This window comes from Juglans regia, chromosome 8 (genome assembly GCF_001411555.2).
Source record: "Juglans regia cultivar Chandler chromosome 8, Walnut 2.0, whole genome shotgun sequence".
NCBI lineage: Eukaryota > Viridiplantae > Streptophyta > Magnoliopsida > Fagales > Juglandaceae > Juglans > Juglans regia.
In genome coordinates this window covers 13,197,059-13,212,507 of record NC_049908.1, presented here as the reverse complement: position 1 = coordinate 13,212,507, position 15,449 = coordinate 13,197,059, and the positions used below count along the sequence as shown (strand labels likewise).

At 35.2% G+C, this 15,449-nt stretch overlaps 1 protein-coding gene across 2 annotated transcripts; it reads right to left on the bottom strand.

Annotated features, from left to right (window-relative positions):
- Positions 1–1,144: 1,144 nt before the first annotated feature.
- On the bottom strand, positions 1,145–5,325 carry LOC108979495. Of its 2 annotated transcripts, XM_018950182.2 has the most exons (8): positions 5,046–5,311; positions 4,712–4,782; positions 3,525–3,633; positions 2,989–3,071; positions 2,529–2,687; positions 2,269–2,340; positions 1,997–2,098; positions 1,145–1,590 (listed from the first exon to the last, which is right to left on the bottom strand). In XM_018950182.2, exons 1-8 carry the CDS (start codon positions 5,116–5,118, stop codon positions 1,438–1,440), a joined length of 822 nt encoding a protein of 273 aa, XP_018805727.1. In that variant the 5' UTR covers positions 5,119–5,311; the 3' UTR covers positions 1,145–1,437. The 2 variants fall into 2 exon arrangements, with proteins under 2 accessions (XP_018805727.1, XP_018805728.1); XM_018950183.2 differs by lacking the exon at positions 2,269–2,340 and having other exon boundaries at positions 5,046–5,325.
- Positions 5,326–15,449: the final 10,124 nt, after the last annotated feature.

Sequence of the window (15,449 nt, the reverse complement as noted above, 5' to 3'; positions counted from 1 at the left end):
TATATATATATATATATATTAAACAGTTACAAGATACAAGAGTCTAAAGGGTGGGAGGCCCTAACAATCATCCCCAAATCAACTAATACAACACGAGAAAAGAAAAAAAGCAGGATCTGAAACCAATGGCTCCTACCCATTTCTCACAAAAGGGAAACCGTTTAAAACAATTTAATTTTTTTTTTTTTTTTTGCAATCTGATTTATTGGACTACGACACTACTCCGACTAAAAGTCACAATAGATTGTGTTATGCTGCACTTTGCTAGTCTAGTTTGGTTGAAAGAGACACCCACTTCATTTTCCTCACGATCTTTGGTTAGGATAAACGGTAACATAAAAATATAGCACCTAGTAGATGGTCTGATACATCGACGAACAACCATCAGTGGCTGTGAAGACGCATGAGAATCACACGCCACTAGACATTTGTTGGATCTGCAAGATCCAATGTTGCTGATCTTATTTCTGCTGCGCATGGAGGTAGAACATGCACCGTGATGCGGCGGTGAGTGGATCTCATGCGCGGCATAGGCCGCATGTGATACTCACGTGCTACTCGAATGGACGCGATTCTTCCAGAAGCCAACAAATCAGCAGCTGGGGAGTCTTGTGGAGCCAGGCGTGATGGTCAAAGGTGGCCGAAAATTAGTAGATCAACCCATCTCCGTGCTATTTCTAAAAAATAAAGGAAAAGATCGGACAAAAGCCGATAGACAAAGTCAAAAAGTACTGAAAGAAAATAGAGGAGGAGCCGAAGCGGGAGAAGTTATTGCAGAAAGAATAATTCTATTTATCATCCTCACAAACCACACATTACACCTATTTAATTTTTTTTTTCATTTTTCCTATAACAAATATGTAGTGTATGGATGATAAGTACAACAACTCAATTAGTTTAACAATAATAAAATAAAATAATAAAAAATAATATTAAAATATGTAAAGTATGTGGTGTGAGATGATAAGCAACATCCCTCTTGCAAAAATGGTAGATATAAACATGCCCAATTTCGAGGTGGTGACTTTCCAAGAAAACAAATTAAATAGTGTTTGCTGAAGTATTGCCAATGCCAAGATAGAATGGAAACTAATAGTGACATCTAACGGTAACAGAATTGAGTACATGGCTCACATTTTCGTTGTGACTTTACTAGAAACCAACAAATTGAAATTAACTTCATAAGCAATATCTTCTAAACAGATACCAATACAAAGTAAATTTGTTCTTATTGAGCCCTAAATCTAGTTACAATCAACTTGTTAGTTGACTGATGGTAATGAAACATTCACACACAAGTAATATTTTCAAATATACATGTTTATCAACTACTTTTGTTGATTATTGGGACTGAACATGATACATTTCAGTGTACATTAAGTTAACAAGTAAGCACCCATTTATCATATTGACAGACAAAGTTCGTGCACAATTGAATCACCAAGTTCCTTCTTTGGACATCCTCAGAAAATGAGTCAGAGTGATATTTGGGAGCTCAGCAGCACTCTTTTTCTTCCTTGTTATCCTTGTCATCTTCGATGACCCTGCATCTTTGGACTCTTTAACTGTCACTGAGACCAAGTTGTAGAACTGTTCAAGGACAGAATTCATGTGTATTAGATAAGGAGAAAAATACTAGCATGAGCACTTTAATGTCAAACTATAGACCAATCTTTTGATGAGGTATCAACTGAAGCACTGTGTTACATTATTTATAGGAGGTTGAAAATGTTTTCTGTATCCAGCAACTACTTAAATCTTGGCATATATTAAAATCACACATAAGTTTTTTACTCTTAGTTCTAAAAATAATATCCTCTAATAGTAATTGACTCGATTGTAGATTTTCTTCCAAACAAATTGTTTCTCAATGTCTAGATAAAAACACGGTACCCAGTTAGCCTAACATTAAATTTCAGTAGTGTAGCCAAAACCTCCATGTCTACAGCATGAAACAAACAGTCCCAATCCAGAATGATAGTATTTGGAAACTTACTTCACAGACTCCATGTAGCAATAATCTATGAAAAGGATCTTGAACCCGTAGCACAAGAATATCCGTGTCTCCACTATCCGTGATGAAGGCTCGTATACACTCCTAAAAAGGGGAAAAATTAAAATAGCTATTAATAACAACAAACCATATTGGTTGGTTGGCAAAGAATTTTAAGTGCCAGAAAGTTCAATCCACAATATTGAGATGTGCTGAAATTAAAATAGCTTAGAAAATAAAATAAAAGAAAACAAGCAAGAACCATTAATATCTACCGAATCTAGGCCTGAGTAACAGTGGGATATTTGGTTGTCATATGGCACAGGCAGACAGCCCAGCCAAGCAATCTACTTTCACATTTAAGAAATAAGAAAATCAGTAATAAATCAAAACAAAATTTTCTTCACAGATAAGAGGCATGTAGTCATTAGTAGACACCGATGATATTCATTTTTTTAAAACACGAGCCAAGGGTATTTATAAAAAAATCATATCATTATAAAAAGGAATCATGAATTTCATTAATACGATATACCTCATAGCCCTCAATAAGTTCTGAAAGAAAACTACGCCGAAGTGCCTCTCTTGTTCGACAGTTAACTCTATGCCATGCATTCAAGACAGCCATCTTATCAGCATCAACATGACCTGGCTTTTTTGAGGGTGATCTTTCTAAAGCATCAATAATAGTAGCCTAGCAAAATAAATAATGGACTAATAAACATTTGCGGGAGTTGAAGCATGTTACCACATAGCATGCCAAAAATGACAACGAACAAAACAAGTTTCAATACAAAGTTTATCAAAAGTTTTTTAGAAGTAACATACAAAAAGCTAGAGTATGCAAAGCATTTCCAAGATCTAAAAATACGTTAGTTAATACTATCCATAACTTAATGAAATATTGAAAATTACAAAGGACAAAAAGCTTTCTCAACAGAATTTTTGATAAAAAAAAGAACCAAAATGTTCATAGGCGATGGAAGCAAAAGGACCTCTTTATCCATGTCTATATTCCTAAATTTGTCCCATTCTCCAACATTAGTCAAGCAAAATGCTGACAATGGTACCTCATCACCTGTAAAACAAATTCCAGATCAATATTTATTATGAGACTTGACAAGACAATAATGGCCATAAAGAGACTGTTGCAAAGTGGGTGTTTGCATGTTTAACCTCAGTTAAAATTACCAATGGCCAAGAGGTTTACCAATATAAGTACAAGACTTGATACTTCTGCGTAGTCCGGGTTAAAAGTACCAATGGTGAAGAGTTTTACCAAGAAAAGTAAAAGACTTAATACTGTAATTAGTAGGCGTTAAGTAGTTTTTGTCTGGTACTTACTATAACTAAAATGATATCTCTAGTTTGATTCTCACCTTAGGGAAAGTCTTAGGAGGTGCTACCATAACTGTATAATAGTTTCATGGTCAAACTTGTCAAGGTTTAATCAAAGGCCCATAACGGTAATGATTTCCCATCAAAACTAAAGAAAAACTAAAGAGATGGTTTCTTTCAGAGATATAATTACCCCAAGGTGGGGGTGCAAACAAGCCTCGAATCTCTTCTGCATTTAAACGGGGAACAAGTTCCATGAGAATACGGTCATTTAACCATCTGCGAGACCGACGGTTGCTAACCTGCAACAAGTAAAAAAATAAGAATAATAATTAAAGATCACATGACCTGAAACATTCCAACGGAATCAGCGAATAAGTTTCCCAAGATTGCCAATGACATGACTCTAGGTGCTTAAGTTCTAAGAAAATGATGTAAAATTTACTGTTAGCAATTGTCATAGGATTGAAAATAACCAAGTCATGATTTAAACGAGTAAACACCAACAATGTCTGGATTTGAAAAAACAAGCAGGAGGGACAATTGTAGAAGCTACATTCCCAAATCCTTCATTATCAATGAAGTCAAACAAGCAAAGTTTTTTCCATGTGAAGAATCATTGGAACTTCTTAACCTACAGAAGGATCATTAGCAATAGAAGGAATATGTTCGCTAGTATCCGTTGAATATAAGAAACTGTAATTTAACAGTTGGAATATGCCAGATGCCTCCATTGGAATGTGCATAAGTTAACGAGAGCATTTTTTAAAAAAGGCCACCATAAATAGAGAACTCATATCCCAATTAGGGTTGTTAGGAAATAATTTTCATCTCATCCCATCTCATTTTATTGCCAAACATCATTCAAACACAAATACTTTCAAACTAATCATTACAACTTTTCTAAACTAATTATTACAACTTTCCTAAACTTACATACAAAACACAAAAATAATTAAACTTTTTCAAATTCCAAAACAAAAATAATATTAAAAAATTATATCCTAACAATATTTAAACTTTAAAATATTTTTTATTCAACTTTTTCCCTCTCCTTTCTCAAAACCCAATAAATACTTAATTCAAATTATCTCACTACTATTCACAAACCATCTTACTACCATTCACAAAATTCTTATCTCATCTCATCTCATTCTCCGAGCATCCCTAGTAGACTAATTTCATCCAATCTTAAGATTCCATGTTGGAAGATAGACTACAAATTTCGACACAAAATGGTATTGGACAGGCAATCATTAAATCGATAAATAAATAGTATTCGTTCTTTTATTCTATATCAAGTTATAGAAAATCTAAAATCTTTTCGAAGAAACATTTGGGGAAAACAGAAGAAAGAAAATACATATATTAGAAAATTACCGTTCCAGTCAAGCTCTCAAGAAACTCGATCTTCTTCTCAATTGACATCCCATGGGACTTCGCATTCTCTCCTGCACAAAAACAACTAAAATACTAAAATTTCTAACGGAAATCTAATTAACATAGAAAGCAATAAAAAGACAACAATAACATCTGGGTACTCCAGAAAAACTACGAAACCAAACATATAGAAAAACCCAAATCTCCTCGGACAGCATTTAAATTATTCACACGACAACCAAGGCAAATTATAAAACTTTACACATCGTACTCTGTATAGCCATCTATATTTCAATTGCTTATACAAACACAAGAGAGACAGAAAGGGGGTTACCTTTTCGAGGGTCAAAGAGGGAGGATGAAAGGAGAAGGTCATCATCTCGCTGAAGAACCTGAGGAGTCGCCATGATTGGCTGATTGATTATGAAACAGATCTGGAGCTCTGGTTTTCTGGGTGCGTGGATTTGTGCGTTGAGTCAGGAGTTTTGAGTAGCAGAGGACAAGAAGCGGCAAGTCTAGGACGTGAAACAGAACCTCAGAAATGTAGAAGAAGAACAGAAACGAATATTATGTTGAATATACTTTCTTTTTGGTCCGGTGTTTACGCTTCGTTTGATTGATCTCCTTTCAATTCATCTCAATTTATTATTATAATTTTTTTAAATTTTAACATAAAATATAATAAATAATTTAATTATTTTAAATTCTAAAATAATAATAATATTAAAAAATAATATTCTAATAATATTTTATCATCTCAACTCAACTCAACTCACTTCAATATCTAAACACAATCTAATCTCAGGTTGTGGTAAATTTCTTGTTTGCTTGTTTTAATTTTCTCTTAAAAAAAAAAACATTTTGAAGGATTTATTAAAAAAAAAAACAAAAAAACAAAAAACATTTTGAAGGATAAAGATCCGTTTCTGTTAGGAATATACTTTTCATTATTTGCACACAAAAAACTTCTTTTTTAAAAAAAAAAAAAAAAAAAAAAAAGAGAAATATATCAAACGATGCCTATGCCCATAATAAATTTATACGTTTATATTTATTTTTTATTTTTATAAAAAGATGCTAATAATATAAAAGAAGGATATCAATTATCACCTACAAATCAAAAATAAATTAATATAACACATTTTAAATATTATCATATATCAATTATCTACCACTTAAAGCATGCCACGTTGGAAGAAAAAAATGCTACGCATAACAAACATAATTATAATTACAAAAAGTAATTTATACAGTCCTAATAAACAAATTTTATGAATTTTTTTTAAAGATTGAGAAATTTAAAATTCATTTAAAAAATTAATTTTTTAATAATTAATAATATTTTTTAAAGCAACTGTCCTATATCACTATATTATTAGAATATAGTGATTTTTTTAATAATTAATAATTTTTAACTGTTACATGTACGGTTGTTGAATAAAATATTATTTATTAATATTATTATTATTTTAAAATTTTTAAAAAAATTATTTATTATATTTTGTATAAAAATTTAAAAAAATTATAATAATAAAATAAAATAAAATAGAATATTTTTACAGAGCTAAGGTGGACGGCCAAAAAACTAAAAATAAAAAGTCCGGTCCAAGGTGTTTATTTGGTTATATTAATGACAGAGAGTGTGGATATTACGTCCACGCAACACGGTTGCTCAACATGTGTACTATACTTTACCTATTTTTATTTTTACTTTTTCTTTCACTATTTTTTTAAACTATTTAGATATTTTTTAAAAATAAGAAAAAGTCACATATTTATTTAAAAACACTTACTTAATCTGATTAAGTTTTAAAAAAAAAATTTCGATAGAGGATCCTCTGTGAAGTTAGTGTTTTCGGACAAAAAAACCAATTAATTTCCATAGGCTCTCAATTGGACCGGTTTGGCATCACTTCAAAAAGTTTGAGAAATTAAGGAATCAATTTGGCCTTTATTTGAGAGTGTTCAAAATCTGTTTATATTAGGAGCAATATTGCATGTATTTATATTTTTATTTATAAAAAATTTATAAAGATTCATTTAGAACTCGTTTGTTTTCAGAGATGAGTTGAGATTAAAGTTAAAAAGTTGAATAAAGTATTGTTAGAATATATTTTTTAATATTATTTTTTGTTTTGAGATTTGAAAAAATTGAATTATTTATTTTATTTTGTATTAGAAGTTGAGAAAGTTGTAATGATTAGATGAAATGAGATGAGATGTTTTCCGAAAACAAACGAGGCCAGTCAGTTTCTTTTTTAGATTCAAATTTTGAATTTTAAATTTTATAATTTTCAGCTTATCAATAAATGACATATGAAGAAGTAAGTTTTCTTAAATACAATTAGTATTTTTCTTATATTATTAAGATGGAGTTTTCCTGAAGATTAGGTTGGAGGAAGTTACACATGTAAAAAGTTGTCATGTCTCCCCTAAACACGTGACAAACACATGGGTAAGGGACATAAGACATGTTTCTAAGTTGAATTCTTTTTAAAAACATGTGTTGTCACATGGTCAAAGGGCAAATGTCATTTTTATAAGAGCAATACTACACAACCTTTCAACCTTCACATATCATATTTTTTTAAAATTTTAATATTTTTTAATATTTTTTTTAAGTTTATTCTTTTTAAACTAATTCAATTTTTCTATTCATTATTTATATATTAAATATTTGATAAAAGAAAAAAATAATAAAAATTAAAAAAAGTGTGATACGTGGAGGTTGTGTGAATAACAAAATATTGTGTAGATTTTTTGTTTTTATAATAGATTGGAGGAACTTTTCTCAGATTCAATTTGGAGGAAACTTTATGACTTGTTATAAAAATGATTTGCAGTTGTAAATTTATGACTTGTTAAAAGGACAAACACATCAGTTTTTTATTTTATTTTATTTTAAGTCCTATGCCAATGATTCATATCAATTAGTTTTTATGGTTTTATTTAGGTATATTGAATTAGGATTTGTTTGGAAATAGATCTCGTTCTAAAATTTTCATATCATTTCATCACATCTTCTTCTTAAACATAATTCAATTACAAAATTTTTAAACTAGTCATTACAGCTTTTTCAAACTAATTATTACAACTTTTTTACACTTTCAAATAAAAAATAAAAAAAGTTCAAAATTTTCAAATTACCAAATAAAAATAATATGATAAAATTATATTCTAACAATATTTTAATTTTATAATATTTCATATTTAATTTTTTTTTCATTTCTCAAAATCTAAAAAATACTCAACCTAAACTATCTCATTACTATTTACAAATTATTTTACTATTATTCATAAAATTTTCATTTTATCTCACTCCCAAAACGAGCCCGACATTGTTTGTGCTATATAATTCGACTTGAACTTAGCTCCAATCGGCTTTCTAGACCATTCCATAGACCAGGGCACCACCATCTCGGATAATAGGGTGGCCTGAACGGAGCCATACATGCGGTGGCCGAGATCTGGCCGCCCTATGCTAAGGGATAATTATAATTAAATATTGGAATGTCATGGGTTTTGATTAATTTGATTGAGATAATATTTTTTGGATTGGACCTGACAAGATAATGGCAGAGAATGAACATTTTGTGGGTTTAATTTATTTTTTCTGATTATGCCTGAGATTTTATTTAACGATTGATAATTGATTAGTTTGTATATGCTCTCCGGATTGCGTTTGGATGCTCAATTTTTGAGTGCAGTTGAGAATATCTACTTGAAATGACTAGTTTTGGGCATGTGTAAGCAGAATGACTCATTTTTGTAAGCTTATAATTTTCTATTTGTTACAATGTTAAAGAAACCAGCCTGAAATGGTTTTTGGACTAGTGTGGAAATGAACACGACATGGTTAATTGTTTATGTTCTTTTTGGAATGTTCCAGAATTTCAATTATTTGTTAGAACATGTTTTTAGCTCTCATTTGGATATTTAGAATATGTCAATATATTTGTAAATAGTAATAAAATAGTTTAAATTAAGATGTTTTATGGAGTCTTGGTAAACTAGAAAGAAAAAGTTTAGTAAAAATATTATAAAATTAAAATATTGTTATAATATAATTTTTTGTTTCGAAATTTGAAAAGGTTGAAATATTTTTTATATTTTGTTTGAAAGTTTGGAAAAATCATAATAATTAGATAATGATTAAATGAAAATGGAAGGACCAAAATCTCCTCTTTGACTTGATGGGCCCAATTATGCGGTCAAGGAGCCCTTAGGCTCGGAAAGGGGGGCTACGGGAGAAAAGCCTATCAAATCCATACTGGTTGAGGTATTCCAACAACCTCCTCAAAGATCAGATATGATCCAAATAAAGAGGGAGATTCAAATGATGAAACCCAAACTTGATTTCAAATAAGAGATCAGGTCATTATGATGCAAAAAGAGGATCTTTCTCACTCTATATATATATTCATCGATGCCCATCCATCAAGTAAGTGCACATTACCTTTATCCTCTACTAGAAAGATTGAATAACACATCTGACATAGGCATCATAGACGTTTCTTTGCCCTTTAGGCCTTCTTGTTTCTTTGGTAGCAGGTCTGTGTGAGTCACTCAGGAATATGAAACATGTCCATAATAGTATCGGTAGGATTGGGCCTTTGCACGACCGTAACAATGACTAATTTTCTCGTAGTCAAGACCCGATCAGTGTGCAACACCATCATTGGCCAACACCTATCACCAATTCCCCACAAAGGCAGGGATAGGGGAAGTTTTTGGCGAACAAGTACTCGCCTGAGAATGTTACGTACAAGAGCTCAGAGAAGGGGAAAAAGACGTTAGAAAGGCTGAACCACCAGGAAAAGAAGACGTGAGAACAACCAGGCGACATGGCAACCGTGTTCTCTCTCCCCCCCCCCGGGGGGCCAGCACGAGGGGGCATGGAGAAATAATAATACCCGAAGTAGAGACGAGACGAGAATGCCCTAAAACAGGGCGAGGCCAATGAACCTCTCGAACTAATCACCCTTAATCCGACACACCCAGAGACCACAATCAAAACCAGTGATTGACCTGAGTTATTGCATATTTTATACATTTAGAATCAATATATTTTATTTATTTCATTACATTATTATTGGTTTTAGATGAATAAATTGTTAAGATGAATAAATCCGAGTTGTGATTTAAATTGGTTAATAGTATGATTATTCATGCTTAATTTTATAACTTGTGATTTAATTGGACAATGTTCATTTATATACACAATATATTTTTGATATTCTATTATTTTTTTTTATGTTATTTTCTTTTTAATTTCTATTGTTTTTATAGGTAAGAAATAGAAAGCATAAAAAAGAAAGAGAAAAGTCACATGTGCCTGCGACCCATTACTTTTAAGTTTTGGACAGAAGTTGATTTCTCTCAACTCACACACATGGCTTAGGGCTCCTCAAGGAAAAGTCACCAAAAGGAAAGTTAAACGGGACCCAAAATATCTGTTTCTTTTGGCCTGGGATGGACTCACATAGTAGAGGTAAAATAAAATGAAAAGAAACACAAGCTAAAAACGCACGCACGCGGAAAGGGGCAAAAGAGGATCAGACGGAAAATTCAAACTTTGGCATGTGGGACCCAGCATGTGGGAGCCATGAATTCTTTTTGGTATTATTTTTTTATACGGACGCAAACGAAAAGAGATAGAAGGCACGTAACTCCGCAGTGCCGCTTGAAGAACTCCTTTGGGGTCCAACTGTCGTTTCAGATTTTTCCTCCATTGACTACTACCTCTATCTCCATCTATTTAACTTGTTCTTTTCACTCTCTACTATTTATTTAATTTTAGTTTAAAGTTTATGATGTATTTTTAAGATATTTGATTTAGACCTTTGGGCATCTTATTTGTTGTTTATTTACTTCGCGTTATTTATTTTTTTCACTTATTTAAGCTTTCATTTAAGAGTGATTACAATTGCTATGAATTAAATTTTGAGAATTTGTGATTTGAATACAATGATGAACTCTAGAATCTTGATTTTGAGACTTTTCAATTCTCAATTCGTATTTTGTCAATTATTTTCTAATCTAATCTAATTCTTAGTTTAGTTATATTAATCTCTTGGTTTCATTGCATATTAAATTGATTAAAACTTAATTAGGACTTAAATAATTTCAATTTTATTATTTAATTTTTAGATTAATTAAGATTATTTAGCTTAGTTAATTCCTTGATTGTTAATTTTAATTTATTAATCTTTTACGTTTCATTTTAACACTAAAAAATCCAAAAATATGAATCTAGTCCATGACTAGTGCCATTTTCATTCTTGTTACACTCTTCCATTCATTGCACATACTACCATTTTTATTTTTTCTTTGTGAATATTTTCACCATTTTAAATGAGTTTGATTATAAGTAACTTTCTCTGAGGAGGCGATTTAGGAATTTATTCCAAATTATTACGCGATATTGTCTTGCACTTGGGATAGCCTTTGTGCTGCTAATTTTTGAGTGAGTCAGCCGGGACTAAGCTAAGAGGCGAAGAAAGAAAGCAATTGAAACAAGGATATCTTCGTCTGGAGTCATGAAGACATGCCTGGAATTAATGAAGAAATCACAGAACATCGACTCAGTATCAACCTAGAGGCACGACCGGTCAAACAAAGAAAGAAAAGCTTCAACACCAAGAAGTATGTTGCCATTGCAGAGGAAGTAGACTGGCTCTTAACAGTCAAGTTCTTAAGAGAAGCCCATTATCCCGAATGGCTCTCGAATGTGGTGATCGTGAAAGTCGAATGGGAAGTGGCAAATGTGTGTAGATTTCACAGGTCTTAACAAGGCTTGCCTAAGGACAGCTTCCCCCTACCACGAATAGACTTAATTGTAGACCCCACCACATGGCACAAAATGCTAAGCTTCACGGATGCCTATTAAGGGTATAATAAAATCCGAATGAGCCAAACCAATCAAGAGAGAACGACATTCATAACCGATTGAGGATTGTACTGTTACAAAGTCATGCCATTCCGTTTGAAAAATGAGGGAGCAACATACCAAAGGCTAGTGAACAGAATGTTTAAGGAGCACATAGGGCGAACCATGGAAGTCTATGTTGATGATTTGCTAGTCAAGAGTAAAGAACCAGAGTAGCATGTGAAAGATTTAACGGAAGCCTTCGGGGTGTTGTGGTGGTACAAAATGAAACTTAACTCGACGAAGTGTGCCTTTGGGGTGCAATCGAGCAAGTTCCTGGGTTTAATGATGTCAAAAGGAGGAATTGAAGCGAATCTAGAGAAGGTTCAGGCGATCATCGAGATGAAGTTGCCTGAGAATTTAAACGAAGTACAAAAACTAGCTAGAAAAATAGCGGCACTTAATATGTTTGTGTCCAGATTGACCGACAGGTGCCTACCATTTGCCTACCATTCTTTCAAGTCTTACTAAAGGTACAAATTTGGAATACCAAGTGTGAGAATGTGTTTGTACAGCTTAAGGAGTATTTGGCGTGCCACTTGCTATTAAGTTAGATCAGGCAAGCGGGGCCTTTACTATTGTATCTCTCGGTCACACCAAACGTAGTATTTGCCGCATTGATGTGTGAGGAAGGGGCTGTACAGAGGCCCATGTATTACATGAGTTGGGTGTTGAGAGGAGTCAAGATCTAATACCCAAAAATCGAAATGATTGCATTTGCATTAGTAACTGCAGCCTTCCAACTGCGACCTTATTTCCAAGCACACCCTGTAAAGGTAGTTATAGAAGCACCCTTATAGAGGATACTGCAACGACCAGACACGCCAGGCCGACTGGGTTGAATGTTCCATCGAACTAAGCGAGTTCGATATCAACTATGTCCCTTGGACAACAGTATAGGGACAAGTCTTAGCCGATTTTGTGGTAGAGTTTCCCGAGGAAGTATTGAACCTCCCTATAGGGAAGTCTTGACAAGTGTACGTCGACAGGTCGTCCTGCCTAACAGGAGGGGGAGTAGGGGTGTACGTAGTAACAATAGATGGCATTGAAATGTACTACGCGACAAGATTGGGGTTCAAGGTCACAAATAATGAGGTTGAGTATGAAGCAGTATTAGCAGAACTCGCCATAGCCAGGACCTTGGGGGCCAGAAAAGTCGAGATGGAGGCAAACTCACAAGTTATGGTTGGTCAGGTAACAGAAGAGTACCTCACAAAAGGTGAAAAACTGGTATATGAAGGACGTGATCGCCTTCGTTACTTCCAAATTGATCGCATCCCGATAGAGGATAACTGGAAGGCCGACTGGTTAGCACATGCGGCGTCTGGCAAGGATGAAGCGGCGTTACCATGGGAGGTGATCACGTGAGCAATAGAAGTTCCCGCCACAAGGCTGAAGTTTTGGAGATAAACGCAGGAACCCCCGCATGGGCAGACGACATAATCAAGTTCTGGAAAAACAGGGAACTCCCACAAGGCAAAGAAGAGGCAAGGAAAGTCAAGAACACTACACAAGCGACACTTTTCAGCACCCCTCCAAAGGTGTGTTTCAAAAGAAGAAACTCACTATGTCATGGAAGAATTGCACAAGGGCATATGCGGGAACCATTCTAGAGGAAGGGCCTTGGCGGCCAAAATTGTTAGGGTAGGATACTACTGGCCACATGCCCTTAAAGATGCTAGGGAGTTCACAAAACAATGCGTTCAATGTCAACTGCACCAATCTCAAATAATCCGCTTGAAGAGTTGACATCAATCACCTCCCCTTGCCTATTCGCCCAATGGGGAGTGGACCTGGTCGGTCCCATGCCACCGAGCAAAGAGGGAGCCAAGTTCATTATCGTCCTCGTCAACTATTTCACGAAGTGGGCAGAAGCTGAAGCAATGGTGACAGTAGCTTACCAGAATGTTGCCAAATTCTTATTGAAGGTAGTGGTGGGCCGGTTTGAAATACCACAAAGCATCATCTCAAATAATAGCAGGCAGCTTGATTCCAAGCACTACCAGAGCTAATGCGTCTAGCTTGGGATCAAGGTAAAATATTCTTTCCTTGGACATCCTCAAGCAAACGGATAGGTTGAAGCAATGAAAAAAACTATATTGATTATGCTGAAGAAAAGGCTGGAGGTAAAGAAAGGGGCTTGGACTGAGGAGCTCCTAGGGACCTTATGGGCCTATAAAACGACAATAAAAATCCTAACCGGCAAAACGCCCTTAGCCCTGGCATATGGTAGCGACGCAGTAATACCTTTCGAAATTGGGATGCCAAGCCATAAAACCCAGCACTTCGACACGGGGCAAAACACCAAAACATTAGAAGAGAACTTGGCCCTACTTGAAGAAAAGAGACGATGTAAAAACTAGGGCAGTGGCCAACAGCAGAAAGACGGAGTAGTATTTTAATAAAAGGGTTAGGCCAAGATCCTTCAAGGTAGCAGATCTAGTCCTCAAAGAGACAGGAGTCACTACGGCAGAAAAAGGGAAGCTTGGACCTCGGTGGGAAGGCCCTTATGTTGTTACAGCTAGCCACAGACCAGGATCGTACCACCTCAAAGACGCACTCGTAAAAGAGCTACCCCACCCCTAGAATGCCGAACACTTGAAGAAATATTTTCTATGACCCTCCTTGTAATAATTTAATGCAATAAAAGGTCCATTAAATCCCATACTTTGTCTCTTTCAATTAGCGTGGTCGAGGCATCCTCCGCCATATATAAGTTGAGTGTCTCCACTCGCCCCTAGCGACAAAAGGAAGAAACAACTCAATGAAGTGTTTCTCTCCCGCCCACTTAGCGCGGTTGAGGCATCCTTCCGTCATGCATAAGCCGAGTGTCTCCGCTCGCCCCTCGTGACAAAAGGAAGAAACAACTCAACGAAGTATTTCTCTCCTCGCCCACTTAGCACGGTCGAGGCACCCTCCTGCCATACATAAGCCGAGTATCTCCTCCACTCACACTTGGCGACCCAAGGGAAGAAACAACTCAACATAATATTTCTCTTTAGCGTAGTAGAAACATCTCCAACTCATGCTGACTATCAAAGCAAAGGAGATACACAATACAACCAAGTATTCCCAACCTCAGAGCACAAGAACACAAATCCCTCTCCCAAGCAAACCAAATAAACAATAAAGAAAAGATAGGGAGGTAAGGGTGAGTAGCGGGAGGAGGAAAGGCATCCATCATCTTCTCGCCCCTAGGAGTCAAGAATATGGTAGGCAACATGATTGGCTCTGATAGGCTTCCAGTTCAACTCATGCAAGTCTGTATCGTAATGGGCGAGCATGTACTCCCTTAACTGCTTAATACCAAGCTTGTACCTAGACCCCAAGCTTGATTTCGGACCGTGCGAGTAGCCTTTAGTTGAGGAGAAAGATAGACAAACTCATCTCGAGAGACTGCCAACTTGTCGGCCAACTTAGTCACCTTTAACTACGAGTCTGACAGCCTCTCCTTACAGGACACAGAGACTTCATGTAGTTGTAGATAGCACCGGTCGTGGTCCTTATGGTCTCGTTTAACCTTCTCCAAACGAGCCTCGGCACTAACCTTCTCACCTCAAGTGATGCTGAGCGGGATATTCAATTTCCGCTGGTCCTCTTCAGACTTAGCCAGGCGAGTGGCATAGTCAGTGCTCTTCCCCCTAAGTTCCTCCAATTCTTTCTCTGGCCGGTTTAGGCAATTAAGCAAGCCCTTGGTTCCTCACCTAGGACTTTGTCATGGTGGCATCAATCCACCTCCTCTTGAGATCTCTCCAAGTCCAGCCGGAGCTTGTTGACCTCTTCATGGAGATAAGCAATTTGATCCTACAG